At 33.2% G+C, this 16,077-nt stretch overlaps 1 protein-coding gene across 1 annotated transcript in view; it reads right to left on the minus strand.

Moving 5' to 3' along the window:
• Nucleotides 1-8,549: 8,549 nt before the first annotated feature.
• LOC145259124 (gem-associated protein 5-like) overlaps nucleotides 8,550-16,077 on the minus strand; it is an 827,294-nt gene continuing 819,766 nt past the window's right edge. Inside the window, exon 27 of the mRNA XM_080116800.1 lies at nucleotides 8,550-9,682. Within this exon, the coding sequence (XP_079972926.1) occupies nucleotides 9,497-9,682 (186 nt within the window). The 3' untranslated portion in view covers nucleotides 8,550-9,496. The remainder of the gene's footprint in view (nucleotides 9,683-16,077) is intronic.

Genomic DNA, 16,077 nt, shown 5'->3' on the forward strand with positions numbered 1-16,077 from the left:
GACGGATCCTGACAAGATTGGTATAATTTTGAAGCTCGACGTCTCGGACGACAAATATCGAAAAATTGGCCAAAAATATTAATTCCTTCACCCTAAACTCGACCGTTTTGTACAAGGAGAAATCGATTTTTTTCGCTGACATTTTAACACGTCACCATGACCGTTGGATTGACTTCAGTTAATTTCAACGCTTTTGACTTCCGGTCGCGTTATGGAGACATCGGCTAAGACATCAGATTTTCTTTCACTTTCTTTTCCGCATTCACTGGTCCAAGCCTACCTGCCTACTATCACTTTTTTTTCTTCTTTTTTTTTTGCTTAACACACACCTCCAAACACCCTGGCAATGCCGGGCACCCAGGCTAGTTTATATATAAATTCCAGACTATAGATATTCAAAGATGAAAACCAATGAATTTAACAAAGTAATTATTAGTGCTCAATAAAAAGAGCCAGATATACATTTTTTTATATTCAGATAAGCATTTACATAGTCACTACACAGATATGATAATGTTTCAGTCAGTTGGTTACAAAAAACCAATTACCTCATCAGGTGACAAAATATTGATAATAGCAGGGTTGAAAGTGTTAATTAGTTATTGATCTATCTATCTATCTATCTATTCAGTGATTTTGTTAAAGTAGTTTATATTGAGAATTTTTTATGACTAGCCTCGGTGCCTGGCGTTGCCCGGGTGTTTAGAGGTGTGTGCTGAGCAAAAAAGAAGTGGTAGTAGGCAGGCAGGCTTGAACCCATACCACGAAGAACATGAAAAAAAGAAAAAGACGTAACATCTTTGCCGTTGTGTCCATCGCCAAACTGGAAGTGGCGAAGGTTTAAATTAAGGCTAGTCAATCGAAAAGAGGGGATGACTTTAAAAAATATTGGTGAAGAAAGCGACCCCTTCTTGTAGAAAAATGCCCAGTTGAGGGTGAAGGAATTAATGGTTTTAGCCAATTTTTTTATATTTGTCGTCTGAAGGGTCAATTTCAAAACAATATCGATCTTGTGAAAGTTCGTCGTATCTGTCGAAAGTTTTAGGCAGACATACATACATTTAAACAGACAGGTGAGATTTATATAATAAATTAGAGAATAAATTGATCTGTAATGTGAAAATAAGTTCTAGCTAAAAATGTTTACAGAAATTAGCAAAGTTAAATATAAACAAATAATAACTAGATCAACCTTCAGCAGTTGCATATGTGATGGAGGTCATGTCATCACCAGGACTGACAGGTCAAAAAGATTAGAATTGGGGAGTTTTTAGTTTGGTCACCAAAGTGGGCAGATGCGCTTCAAAGGCCTGGAAGCGGGCTAGAAAAAAAACAAGCAATGTAGACACGTAGCAGACTGCTGTGAATCCACTGAGACAGCTTGAAATAAATATACAGTTGTTCTGTGGTTTCACAAAACAAATTCAGGTGTTTCAATCATTTATTGCGTTGGTAAGAAAACATTCATCACAGAGCCCAGCAGTGAAGACAGAAGAACTCCAGAGAAAGAAAAGGTATGAGCATCTTCTAATATATCCACCTTTTATATAACACTAGCGGGGGGGGGGGGGGGTACCCGGCGATGCCTGGGTGTTTTGAGGTGTGTGTGGTTTTGGGTAAATCTAACTACACTAAAATAAAAAAAAGTTTTGGTAGGTGAGTATGAGGATCGAACGCGAACCCTTGAGGCAAAGTTGGAAATTAAAGTGTGAAAAAATAAACGTGCGACGTTAACCACTGGGCCACCGCGACATACAACAGAGAAACGTTTGAATTTATTTAAGTATTAAAAACAGGTAGCCGCAATAAAAATTAACTCTGCTGCTTCCATTTGACTTAATTAAGAAGGTCAGATAGAAGTCACGCAATTAACTTTTGCTTGCAGCGTTTGGGTTTTTTTCCCCAACAGATGTTGGGAAGGGGAAAACCAGCTCCCAATTAACCAGATTGAATAATTGTCTGATATACAAGATTGATCAAAGCTGATTGCTTCTGGACGTTTCCCAGCGCGATGCCGAGAGAACACTGTTAGCTTTGAATTAGTTTTGCTTTTCATATGAAAAAGCCCAATCAACACGCGAGAAGCCAAAATAGCAATAATTTTGTAAAAATCGACGTAAATAAATCTATACGCTACGCGCTTTCCTAATTCCTAGATATTATTATATAGGACCTATATACACAGTTTTAAGCGATAGTAACGACCCTGGGAGTGTGTGCTCGAAAAGCTTTTTGAAGACATACACGAAATGGCCACACACATTTTGCCTTTTATATATATAGATAGATTAGCCTGGGTGTTTGGAGGTGTGTGTTGAGCAAAAAAAAAAAAAGTGGTAGTAGGCAGGCTCGAACCCGTACTGCAAAGGAAGAAAAAAATTGTTTTTAAAAAATTGTGTCCATCTTTAAATCAAGGCTAGTCAATCGAAAAGAAGGATAACTTTCAAAAGCTTTGGTGAAAAAGGACCCCTCCCTGTAGAAAAGTGCCCAGTTGAAGGTTAAGGAATTCATGTTTTTAGCCAATTTTTCGATATTTGTCTTACAAAGAGTCGAGCTTCAAAACAATACTGATCTTGTATAAATCCGTCGCCTCTGTTGAAAGTTTTAGGCATACATACATACATACATTTAAACAGATAGGTGAGATTTATATAATAGACGAAACATCTGTGATAAACTCTTTATACCCAGCTATACAACATGTGTAGTGACCATGTAAAATGTTTATCTGAATATAAATAATATATATATATATGTAGTAATTAAAAGTGCCATACCAGTTCTCATCAGATCACCGAAGTTAAGCAACGTTGCGCCTGGTTAGTACCAGATGGGTGACTATTTGGGAATTCTATGCACTGTATGTGCTCTCCGCTTATCTCGGTATTTGCTTCCAGTCGTCCTGTACATACACTTCACTTGCCACTGGTATTTAACAATGTCGACTCAGGAGAGGTGTGGTTGGAGATTGCGAACCTCCTGCCACAAAAATTTCACGTACAGGCACCCCTTCGTCAAAGACTGAAGGAGCCTGAATTAAAAGTTGTATATAATCATAAGTAATAAGATTGTACAACTAGAAACAGCATAGGTTTGAGCGGATAAAATACTTAGTTGTAAAGTTACACTCTTCCGGAGGTTGAAGATTAAATTTTCAGTGCGTACAGAGGTTACATCAAGTGAAACATTGTGAAAATAACAAGCAAGATAAGAACAGTGGTTCAAAGAACTTAAGTGATATGAATTTTTCCTGTGTTTGTTTTAAATACGAGAGACAGGCAACAAAATCACCCCCTCCCCTTCCATCACTGCAGAGGTCGTCAGATGCTGAAAAACTTTGTATCCAAATAGTTTTTTTCTTCGGATTGCTTGCTTTTGAAATTTCCTCTTTTCTCTTACACCGGCTGTACCAACATATAGAAATTTAAGTGTAATGTGAACAACATTGCTACACAACTCCCCACTTAGGATGCTCCTATTAATCTGGTTGTTAATCGCAGTAGCTGTTGATGTCAAAAAAGAAAGCAGTATAATTATAAAATAAAATTTAAAAATAGGTGCTTATCCAGAATTCCCCCCTATATTAAATAAACAAAATTAAACATCCAATCTGTATGATGAGCATACCTGTGACGGAAAGAAAATACTGCATGCTAGAAAATCACATAAATTGATCAAGAAGTTTCATTTTTAAATTATTTTTTTTAATGGAAAGCGTTCAAGACAAGGCATGAAGCCATTTGATGTAAGGCGCTAACAAGAACGAAGGATGATTATTTCAGAAGATGCATATTGACCTTAGTCTTGAAAAGCCCAAGGCTGTAAGTAGAAAGAAAACAGTGAGCAGGAAGAGAGTTCCACAACCTTGCAGTCTTTGAAAAGAAGCTACTGGAATATGAAGTTGTATTACAATGAAGTATTGAAACAATTGATGAAGACCACTAGACCAATGAGTCAAACAAGCTGGAACAAAGGAAGCAGGGAACAGATCAGACAATTCTGAGGAACACAGGACATAATTAGATTACAGTGAAGAAGAAAGTGTGGGCCAATCAAATTACAGATACGTTTCTACAATTTATTAAGAACCTTCAAATGGGACACAGATTCATCAGCCCAAATGTGACAACAGTATTTCATACAAGGTCTGATATTAGATTTGTAGAGATAAAGAATCAGGCGTGAGAAAGTGATTAGAGCGATCGAGAGAACAGATTTTACGAGAAGCAGAAAGAGCAATGGATTTAATATATGGAATCCAAGAAAGATTTGATAAAAAAGACCAAGTAGTTTTAGAGTTAATTTCTCATCAAGAGCAGAGCCATCCATAAAAATGTCAGAAGGAAAAGGAATATGCCTTCGTTTGAAGGACAATAACTAAGTCTTAAACAAAATAAGCCACTTCTTACCCCGAATCCATAATGGAACCCAAATCAACTTCTACATCAACTGCATGGTTGTCTTCAAGTCTAATGTAAATAAGTTCTTGATGAGCCGTTCCATATAAGTTATCAAATTTACCAAATTTTCATTACTAATGATTACTATATTGTCCAATTTCTACTGTTCACTCTTTAACTCTTATCCTTGAGTGGCCTCTTGGCCTTGATAATGTGGTGATGCCTATGTAAAAAAACAAAAAAACAAAAAAAAAACTGCATATTTCAACTGATTTGAGAAAGACGGGTGAGAAGGTGGTGTCATCAACATAAACATTAACTTTCTGAATAATATTCTCTGGAAGGTTATATGGAGAAGAAACAGTGTTGGACCTAGAATAGAGTGCTGCAGAACACCAGCACTGATAAGAAAATGAAGATATTCCATCGAGTTTTACTCGCACGCTGAGATCAGAGAGAAAAAAACTAACAATGTCAAGAACTTTACAACAAATACCATGCTGTTTTTCAGAATAACAAAATATTTTAAGACTGGTCAACATTAATCAGAAGGGTCTTTTTCAGGGCATTCATCGTGAAGCAGAATGTGAGGACTAAAAGAACAAAATAAGGAAAATGAGACCACCCTTTATTCTGGTATTGCTTCCCGTCCATTTTCTTCCCCCCCCCCTCTCTAAACACTTTGTCACACCTCGAAGTTTATGGAGAAGATTAGCATGCCACATTCTGTTGAACGTGTTTGAAATTTTAATTGCAATGACCATATTCTTGCCTGGATTATCCATAAATCAACAGATTCGTTCAGTTAAAACAGTTAATAGATCAGCTGTTGAACGAAAACCACGAAAGCCAAACTGAACATCACTGAAATGGTCCTGACTTTCCAGAAAATGAACAAACCTGTTGTTGACTAACCTCTCAAAAACTGTGCTAAAAATAATGAGAAGACTAACAGAATGATATTTAGTTGGATCAGATCGACCACCAGCAATTTTAAAGATAGAGACAACAGAGGTCTCATTCCACTAAGAAGGGGAATAAGATTAATTAATAAACACGAACGTAGAAACGCCTATAGAAAAAGCATGATAAATGATCCAGCAGATGTGCTAGATCTATTTTTAACAAAACATCGCCAACACTTACGTCCTGTTTAAAAATGGCGGACTCTTAATTTAAGCCAATTCAAGGGAGATTAGCCAGTTTGTCATACTGAATTGGTCACACATTAAAACATACGATAAAACTCGACAATTCGATCAATTCTATCAGGATGATGTTTAGTTGGATCAGATCGATCACCAGCAATTTTAAAGATAAGGACAACAGAGTACTCCTTGCAACAAATAGGAAAACAAGATTACAATTTACAAGATTGAATAATTTTTTTCTGTTTCGAAGGAAAATCAGGAAGAACAGCACCAGAATCATCAATAAAAGAATTATCAGCAAAAAGATGAGCAAAGAGATCAGCTTTATCCTTAGGAGATGAAATGACCTGAAGGCAATTATAAAAGAGGAGGAATAGCAGACTTGCTATTATTAATAACAATATTATACATTCTCCAAAAATCTACAGAGCCGACCTTTTGAGATGAGATAGTCACAAATCTTTTGAGAATATTAATATCAATAACACTTAATAACATTATTAATAACACTATTATAGATTCTCAAAAAATCATGAGATAGAGTCACAAATTCTTTGAGAATAGAGAAAAATTTTAAGGCATTGTTAGTTCTTTTGTAGAATTGTCTAGAAGCCCCAGAACCATCCTGATGATGCTGATTAAAGTAATGATTACGATCGGTAATGGCAGAAGTACAAACAGTTGAAAACCAGGAAAGAGAATGAGGTTTCATTTGAAACTGATGATGAGGAATGAAGATGTCAATTGCAACAAGAATTGAATCATTAACTTCCTTTGCAGCAGCATTTCAAGACATAACAATAAAATAGGACTCCAAAACACATCACATAGGAAGCTGCGAAGCCCATCCCAATCAGCTCTCCAGTATTTAAACGTCTTCCTATGGAAGGGACAATCAATTGAATACTTAACAGAAAAATCAATCTCAACATTAACAACGGCATGATCTGAAGAATCCAATGAAAGAGAAAAGGAAATAGAACATGATTCAGAAACAGAAGGGAGAAAAAGACGAAGTAAAGATGGTTGATGAAGATCATTATGAGGAAAACGTGTAGGGAACGTGACAATTTATGTACGACACAATTACGTTAACACACCGGTTCTTATCAGATCACCAAAGTTAAGCAATGTTGAGCCTTGCCAGTACCAGATGGGTGACCATTTGGGAAGACAAGGCGCTGTATGTACCTTATGGGAAGGTTGGGCGTGGGGCCAGCACCCTCACCCCGAAAAAAGAAGCCCTCGCTACAAAAGCATCTACAGAAGTTGTGGATAGCCTATGCCCCTCCAGGGGCTCAAGGCTATGGATGGAAGGTGATAATTTGGGTCAAGTTATGAGAAAGAGAAAAGTTAAAACAGATTCCACCAGCAAGATCTGTGTAATTCGAATGTGAATGCCAGTCAGAATGGTGAGCATTAATATCATCAAAGACAAAGAGCTTAACGGATGAAGTTGTAATGCATTATCAATTCTGTTGGATGCAGCATCAACAACAGAGCAGTCATTGTCAGAAAGGGATTGATATAAAAAGAATAAATAGGAACTGGAGTAAAGACAATCTCAAACATATAAAAACACGTCAAGGGTTTGAGTTCCATATAGAAATGTTGATTTAATTTGAATAAAATAAAATACGCACCAAGTGCGCTTGAAAGCCAAATCACAACTCAGTATTAGGAAAATAAACAAATATTTTACTTGTTTGAAATTTATAACATAAATATATTTCGGAGCTCTACTACATCCTCAGTATGTTGTTTTCTTTCTTTTTTTTCTTTTCTTTCTTTCTTTCCATGCTGTAAAGAGCCGTGTGTTGTATCTCAGCGATCGTATTTTGGCATGTTGAAACAGTGTGTAGGCAACACGAGAATAACGTTAAGGGTGTGAGTTCCATATAGAAACGTTGATTTAATTTGAATAAAATAAGATACACATCAAGAGCACTTGAAAGCCAAATCACAACATAATATTATGAAAATAAACAAATATTTTACTTAAAATACTTAAAGTAACTTAAAGTTTACTTACTTAAAGTAAAATTTTGGTTTATTTTCCTAATATTACGTTGTGATTTGGCTTTCAAGCGCTCTTGATGCGTATCTTATTTTATATAAAAGGACATTTATGAAAATCAAGACCGGAGACATGTACAATGGGGGAAGATTCTTGTGAAGAAAACTAGCAAGACCATGCAAATGTGTGGAAGAGTCTAAAAGGTCAATAACCCTCCACATGTAAATCATTGCTTTCAATAAAATTTTTTTAATTTGTCTTGCAAAAGAAATGACTGAACATTAGTAAAGTCTGATCTAAGACCTCTAATATTACTATAAGAAATAGTAAGGTGCTTATTGTGTGGATTTATAGAAGGCACAATAAAATAAATAAAAAAGAAGATAAAGGTAGAATCACTTCAAGACAAACAAAATCTGAACGAGACCTCATTACCAGAATTCAATCCCTTGGATTGCAAACAGGCTAACTAAAAAGATAAGCCCTACAAGACCAATAGAAAAGGAAAGGGTTACTAGGCTGGTTGACAAAAAGTCTACTATTAAATAATGGCTAAATTACAAGAGACAATTCTGCGGCACATCTTGAAAACAGTCTGAAGAAACAAGGGAGATAACTCCAAGTCGAGATTTTAGAAAGCCATTCTTAACATGAGAAAGGTGCATGAAAAAAACTCAGATTTGCTTGAAAATAATTTTCTTTATAAAAATAAAACTAGTTGATCAAATTTATGGAATATGATATTTTTGTTTCGTCACAGGTATGTACATCATACAGGTTTTTCTTTACTTTTGATATATAGGGGTAACTCTGGATAGGGATCCAAAGTAAGAATGTTAAGGGTTTTCTACAATCTGGATTTGTAGTTATCTCCCTTTTTTTCTTCAAACTGTTTTCAAGATGGTGTCACAGGATCATCCTTCATAGTTTAGCCATAAAATTTGATTTTTTTTTTATTTAAAAATAAAACTACTTCATCAATTTAGTTGTACGATATTTTATTTCTGTCATGGGTACGTACATCATACAGATTTTGTTTTTTTGTTTTTTCATTACTGGCCAAGTGCAAAAAAAAAAAAGAAAAAAAAAAGAGAAAAACCCAAATCTTTTTTAAATTTTCACGCAGACAACAAACATTTAATTTTCCAAACTTTGACCGTCTTTTGCCAACGGGACCAGGTTTACATGGAAATTGCAAGAATTTTTTTTCTTTGCAAAAATTTTTGTTTGATTTTAGAACTGTTTTTGGTGCTTATTCAAAATTATAGTTTATTAAAAAAAAATAGAGAAAAATCTTTATGATATATGTACATGTCACAAAACGAAGACGTCATGTTCCAAAAATCATGATAATTGATCAAGTAGTTTTTTTTTAATTAAGAAAATAAAAATTTTACAATTTTTAGCAATTAATAATTTTTGGCAATCATAGCACGGTCCATAAACCCTGATAGTAGAAATGAGTTGTCAGTTCTTGAATTTTAACACATTTAAAAAATATGGCCGCTCCTGGCTCTCCCATCTGGCTTATCAAAAAATTTGATTTTATTTTTTTAAAAAATCAAAAAACTACTTGATCAACTTACATAATTTTTGGAATATGACATCTTCGTTCCCTGATGAGTACGTACATCACAAAGATTTTTCCGTAATTTTTTTATTATTGTCAAATTCTAAACAAGAGCCCTTTTTTTTCTCCATTTTTTTTTTTTTTTTTTTTTTTAAATCTTTGCAATTTTGTTTTTTCGACAATTGCGCAAAAAAAAAAGAAAAACAGAAAAAAATTGCATTGAGACGTGTCGTTTGGGACTTGCAGTCGTGAGATTGGAATGGGTCATCGTCAGATTTCGCCCAAAAACTTGTCTTTTATCTTTTATCTTTTCCTGATTTTTAACGCCACATTGAAACGCGAAGCCATTTGGTGTGTTTTATACATGTATCTGTTCTTTTAGACTCTGAAATATTCTCTGTTGTTCTCTTGTACAAGAATATTCCAAAGACCAAGAAAGAATGTCCTTAAGGAGTTGGAATTTTTCCAAACGATCAAAGTCCTCACTTCTCCAAATCACATTCAATAAAAGTTGAGCAGTTGACAGCGGGTGTGGAAATAGAATCTGAAAGGGAAAACAAAAGAAACTTTATTAAATTAAATTCAAACAATTGTAGAATAAACCCTATTTTCTAGAGTATACGTAGGGTTTTCAGAGGGATTTAGATTAAGGAAAAATTGAATTTTGGAAGAGTTTTGTTTTTGGAGTCATTTTTTTTTTTACTACATTTGAATTGAAACCACCTCTTCTAACTGTACATCCTTCTCCAGTTAATAGCACCATCTCTGTAAAGCTTGACATAACTGTTTGGTGTTTGGATTTGGCAAACGTTTGGCATTTAGAAAAATGTAAATTTTTAATGGTTTGTTTTCAGAAAAGCTTGGTTTGTGGAAAGGTTTAGGTGTTAAAAAAGTTGAAAAGGTTTAGTTTGTAGGAAATAATTTTTTGGAAAGCTTTAGGTTGGTTTGTGGAAAGATTTAATGTTATTTAAAAAAGGTTCATTTATTATAAAAGTTTTTTTTTTTGGAAAGGCTTAATGCTATATGCCAAATACGCAGATAATGTGAATCTTGCCCGAACAACTTGATGGTATCAAATTGGTGCATTAGAGGTTGAAAGGTTAAGACTGACAGGTTTCAAACTCGTTAACTTTGGTTGACGGACGTGTTGCACCTGCGTGCAAGCAGGGATCATGAGGCAGGTCAGTGAATGTTGAGTGCAAGTTGTCTCGGGATTTGCCACCCCACGTCGCACCTCAATATATAAGGAAGAGACACACGAGTTTTTTAGAACAGGAGATTTAAGTAGATTTTGGAAGAGTCTGTTTCGGGAGTCGATCTGTCTCTGATTCCGAGAAGATAAAAGACTTCTCATGGAGGTGTTGAGATGGGGGTGGATGGCAGCTAAACTGATAGTGAAATTCCCACTCTCCTTCTAAGGATGACGCAGAGAAACAGGGACGCGACTTCGACTGTGAAAACTGAATAAAGATCCAATTGTCCAGATAAATGAGACTTGCATTTGTTGCTATGCATGAGAAAGCTTTTTGTTCCACATGTGCTGAACATCAGGACACAAACCACTTGAGGACATCATCAAGAGGATATAAAATGTACATTCTGCTTCATCTTTATAAACTCCTCAAAAGGGTTGATATATTGTAAAAGTGAACATTGGCATGCAATATAAACAGTCTCTCCCTCACCACATTAATCATCTATAAATATAAAAGCGAAAATGTTTGTGTGTGTGTGTGTGTGTGTGTATGTGTTTTCGTGTATATCCAAGAAAGGCTTTTTTCCAAGAACCGATCGCTCGCCTCACAACTTCCTAAAACTTTTTATATCGCGCCTAAATGATAATATCTACGAGTTAACAACCGGGGTTGCCTGTCTATTTAATTTGCCTGACTTTCAAAAGATAAATATTCAACAATTTTCGATCACCGAATGTGCATTAAGCTTTTACAATTAAAAAAAAGAAGCAAATAGACTCGCGGTAAATAAAACACTGTCCCACACTCAAAGTTGACATCACTAACTCGTCAAAAACGGGCACCTGCCGTTAAACGTCGCACGTTTCTTTTCCACACTTTATTATTTTCCAACTGCGTGTCAAGGCTTCATTTTTTTTTTTGTAAAACAAACATCCGGCCAACAATTTGCTCAAAAACAAACACACCTACAAACACCCGGGCAATGCCAGGTACCCCCCCCTAGTCTTTAATATAAATCTCATCTGCCTGTTTAAATGTATGTTTGTATGGCTTGCAAAAACTTTCAACAGAGGCAACGGATTTTCATAAGATTGGTATAATTTAGAAACTCGACCCTTCGGATGTCAAATATTGAAAAATTGGCTAAAAACACTAATTCCTTCACCCTCAAAAAAAATCGTTCCTTTATGACAATTTAGCCAAAACATGCATGTGCAAAAAATGTTCTTTCTGGAATTAGTTTAAATATAAAAAAAACAACCTAATTTCGCTCACAAAGTCATAGACCAGTCGTTATAGTATCAGCGTCGTTATTTCAAGATTGCACATTCGAGCCGAGATATCAGATATATATTTAAAAAAAATTTTTTTTTATAGTTTTAATATTGAAACAGGGTTATTTACGCCATTTTGTTCGCTTATTTTTTTTATTTTTCCATCACGTTCGCTGTTTTTTTTGTTTTTTCCAATTTTTTTTTCAGAAGTTTTAACATTTAAACAAATATATTATATTATTTGTATTATTCGAACTGTTGTTTTTTTTTTCAGAAATTTTAACATTTAAACAAATTATATTATTTGTATTATTCGAACTGTTTTTTTTTTTCAGAAGTTTTAACATTTAAACAAATTATATTATTTGTATCATTCGAACTGTTGTTTTTTTTTTTATAGAAGTTTTAACATTTAAACAAATTATATTATTTGTATTATTCGAACTGTTGTTTTTTGTTCAGAAGTTTAAACATTTAAACAAATATATTATTTGTATTATTCGAACTGTTGTTTTTTTTTTCAGAAGTTTTAACATTTAAACAAATTATATTATTTGTATCATTCGAACTGTTGTTTTTTTTTTCAGAAGTTTTAACATTTAAACAAATTATATTATTTGTATCATTCGAACTGTTGTTTTTTTTTTCAGAAGTTTTAACATTTAAACAAATATATTATATTATTTGTATTATTTGAACTGTTGTTTTTTTTTTCAGAAGTTTTAACATTTAAACAAATATATTATTTGTATTATTCGAACTGTTGTTTTTTTTTTCAGAAGTTTTAACATTTAAACAAATATATTATTTGTATTATTCGAACTGTTGTTTTTTTTTTTTCAGAAGTTTTAACATTTAAACAAACATTATTTGTATTATTCGAACCGTTGTTTTTTTTTTTTTTCAGAAGTTTTAACATTTAAACAAATATATTATATTATTTGTATTATTCGAACTGTTGTTTTTTTTTTCAGAAGTTTTAACATTTAAACAAATATATTATTTGTATTATTCGAACTGTTGGTTTTTTTTTTCAGAAGTTTTAACATTTAAACAAATATATTATTTGTATTATTCGAACTGTTGTTTTTTTTAACATTGTTCGCTTCTTTATTTTGCATCACGTTCACTTTTTTTTTGTTATGATATTTAAGCTTTGATTTACCTCCCCCAACCCTCACCACACCCGGGCAACGCTGGGTACCCCCGCTAGTCTATCTATATATATAAAAGGCAAAACGTGTGTGACCATTTCGTGTATGTCTGGCAAAGGCTTTTCTCACACACGGTCCCGGGTTCGTTACTATCGCTTACAACTGTTTATATAGGTCCTATATAATAATATCTAGGAATTAGGAAAGCGCATAGTGTATAGATTTATTTACATCGACTTTTACAAAATTATTGCTATTTTGGCTTCTCGCGTGTTGATTGGGCTTTTTAGTATAAATACAGTGAAACTAAACTCAAACGGACGTATTCGGCATTGTGCCGGGAAAAACGTCCAGAAGCAATCAGCTTTGATCAATCTTGTATATCAGACAGTTGCTATTCAATCTGGACAATTGGGAGCTGCTTTCTCCCTTCCCAACATCTGTTGGGGGCAAAAAAACAGTCAAATTGTGGTAAACAAACCCAAACGCTGCGTGACTTCTATTTGACCTTCTTAATTAGGTCAAATGGAAGCAGCAGAGTTAACTTTTATTGCGCACGCCTGTTTTTATAGTTAAATAAATAAATTCAAGCCTGTCTACGTTGTATGTCGCGGTGGCCAAATGGCTACTGTCGCACGTTTTTTTTTTTTTTTTTTCACACATTAATTTCCAACTCAAGGGTACGGGTTCGATCCTCATGCACTCACCTACCAAAACATTTTTTTTTTATTATTTACCCCCCCCCCCGGAGTTTTGATTTACCTCAAGACACCCGGGCATCGCCGTGTACCCCCCGCTAGTATATATATATAAAAGGCAAAACGTGTGTGACCATTCCATGTATGTCTCGCAAAGGCTTTTTTGTCGACGGTCCCGGGGTCGTTACTATTGCTTAGAACTGTTTATATACCCCCTATATAATAATATCTAGGATTTGGGAACGCGCGTCGCATCTAGATTTATTTACAGCGACTTTTACAAAATTATTGCTATTTTGGCTTCTCACGTGTTGATTCGGCTTTTTCGTATAAAAAGCGAAACTAATTCAAAGCTAACACTGTTCTCGGCATTGCGCCAGAAACATCCACAAGCAATCATTGCTAATCCCCTTTCATTTGGGGAGCCGTTACCCCCCCCCAACCATTATCTTGGGAAATCGAAAACTGCCCCACATTGAAACAAAGTAAACAAACCCCAAAAAGCTGTCCCACATTAAATAAAATACTGCAACGTCATCTCGTAACGCTCCCGCGATGACCTCATTTAGCAGTTATCTGTCAATCAAACCTCTTTCACTCGCTTTATAAGCCTTAACTTAACACTCTAATCAATTCCTCTTACTCCTGGCCTAGATGGTTAAGTGGTTGGCGTTTGTTTCACCTCCGCATCAAAGCTTCCAGGTTCAATCCCGACCATCTTTACATCTTTAAACACCTGAACAACGTTCTTTTTTTTACTTTGCTTATTCTTTAGTCCCCCCCCCCCCCATACACACAGCATTTTTTTTTTTTCGCTGTGTTTTTTTTTGGGGGTTTTGGTTTTTTCGATTTTTTTAACATCGTTTCAGGGTTATTATTTACCCCCCATACATACACCTACAAACACCCGGGCAATGCCAGGTGCCCCCCGCTAGTATATATATATATATAAAAGGCAAAACGGCCACGCGTGTTTTTGTTATGTCCAAAAAGGGCTTCTTTTTTTTTTTTGCCAGTCTTCTCGAGGAGGTTACGTTTATTTAGAAGTTTCCTTATGCTTCCTAGATTATAATATATTTTTTTTTTGCTTCCTAGATTATAATATATTTTTTTTTTGCTTCCTAGATTATAATATATTTTTTTTTGCTTCCTAGATTATAATATTTTTTTTTTTGCTCCCTAGATTATATTTTTTTTCATATACTCCCTAGATTATAATATTTTTTTTGCTTCCTAGATTATATTTTTTTTTTTGCTCCCTAGATTATAATATTTTTTTTTTGCTCCCTAGATTATAATATTTTTTTTCATATACTCCCTAGATTATAATATTTTTTTTGCTTCCTAGATTACATTTTTTTTGCTTCCTAGATTATAATATTTTTTTTTTGCTTCCTAGATTATAATATATTTTTTTTGCTTCCTAGATTATATTTTTTTTTGCTTCCTAGATTATAATATTTTTTTTTGCTTCCTAGATTATTATTTTTTTTTTGCTTCCTAGATTATATATTTTTTTTGCTTCCTAGATTATATTTTTTTTTTGCATCCTAGATTATATTTTTTTTTTGCTTCCTAGATTATAATTTTTTTTTTTGCTTCCTAGATTATAATATTTTTTTTTTGCTTCCTAGATTATAATATTTTTTTTTTGCTTCCTAGATTATAATATTTTTTTTTTGCTTCCTAGATTATAATATTTTTTTTTGCTTCCTAGAATATATTTTTTTTTTGCTTCCTAGATTATATATTTTTTTTGCATCCTAGATTATATTTTTTTTTTGCTTCCTAGATTATAATATTCTTTTTCTTCCTAGATAATATTTTTTTTTGCTTCCTAGATTATAATATTTTTTTTTGCTTCCTAGATTATATTTTTTTTTGCTTCCTAGATTATAATATTTTTTTTTGCTTCCTAGATTATATTTTTTTTTTGCTTCCTAGATTATAATATTTTTTTTTTGCTTCCTAGATTATAATATTTTTTTTTGCTTCCTAGATTATAATATTTTTTTTTTGCTTCCTAGATTATAATATTTTTTTTTGCTTCCTAGAATATATTTTTTTTTGCTTCCTAGATTATATATTTTTTTTGCATCCTAGATTATATTTTTTTTTTGCTTCCTAGATTATAATATTTTTTTTCTTCCTAGATAATATTTTTTTTTGCTTCCTAGATTATAATATTTTTTTTTGCTTCCTAGATTATAATATTTTTTTTTGCTTCCTAGATTATAATATTTTTTTTTGCTTCCTAGATTATATTTTTTTTTTGCTTCCTAGATTATAATATTTTTTTTTTGCTTCCTAGATTATAATATTTTTTTTTTGCTTCCTAGATTATAATATTTTTTTTTTGCTTCCTAGATTATAATATTTTTTTTTGCTTCCTAGAATATATTTTTTTTTTGCTTCCTAGATTATATATTTTTTTTGCATCCTAGATTATATTTTTTTTTTGCTTCCTAGATTATAATATTTTTTTTCTTCCTAGATAATATTTTTTTTGCTTCCTAGATTATAATATTTTTTTTTGCTTCCTAGATTATAATATTTTTTTTTGCTTCCTAGATTATAATATTTTTTTTTGCTTCCTAGATTATAATATTTTTTTTTT

The sequence above is a fragment of the Euprymna scolopes genome, chromosome 34 (assembly GCF_053919585.1).
Source record: "Euprymna scolopes isolate OS-2025 chromosome 34, ASM5391958v1, whole genome shotgun sequence".
NCBI classification, from domain to species: domain Eukaryota; kingdom Metazoa; phylum Mollusca; class Cephalopoda; order Sepiida; family Sepiolidae; genus Euprymna; species Euprymna scolopes.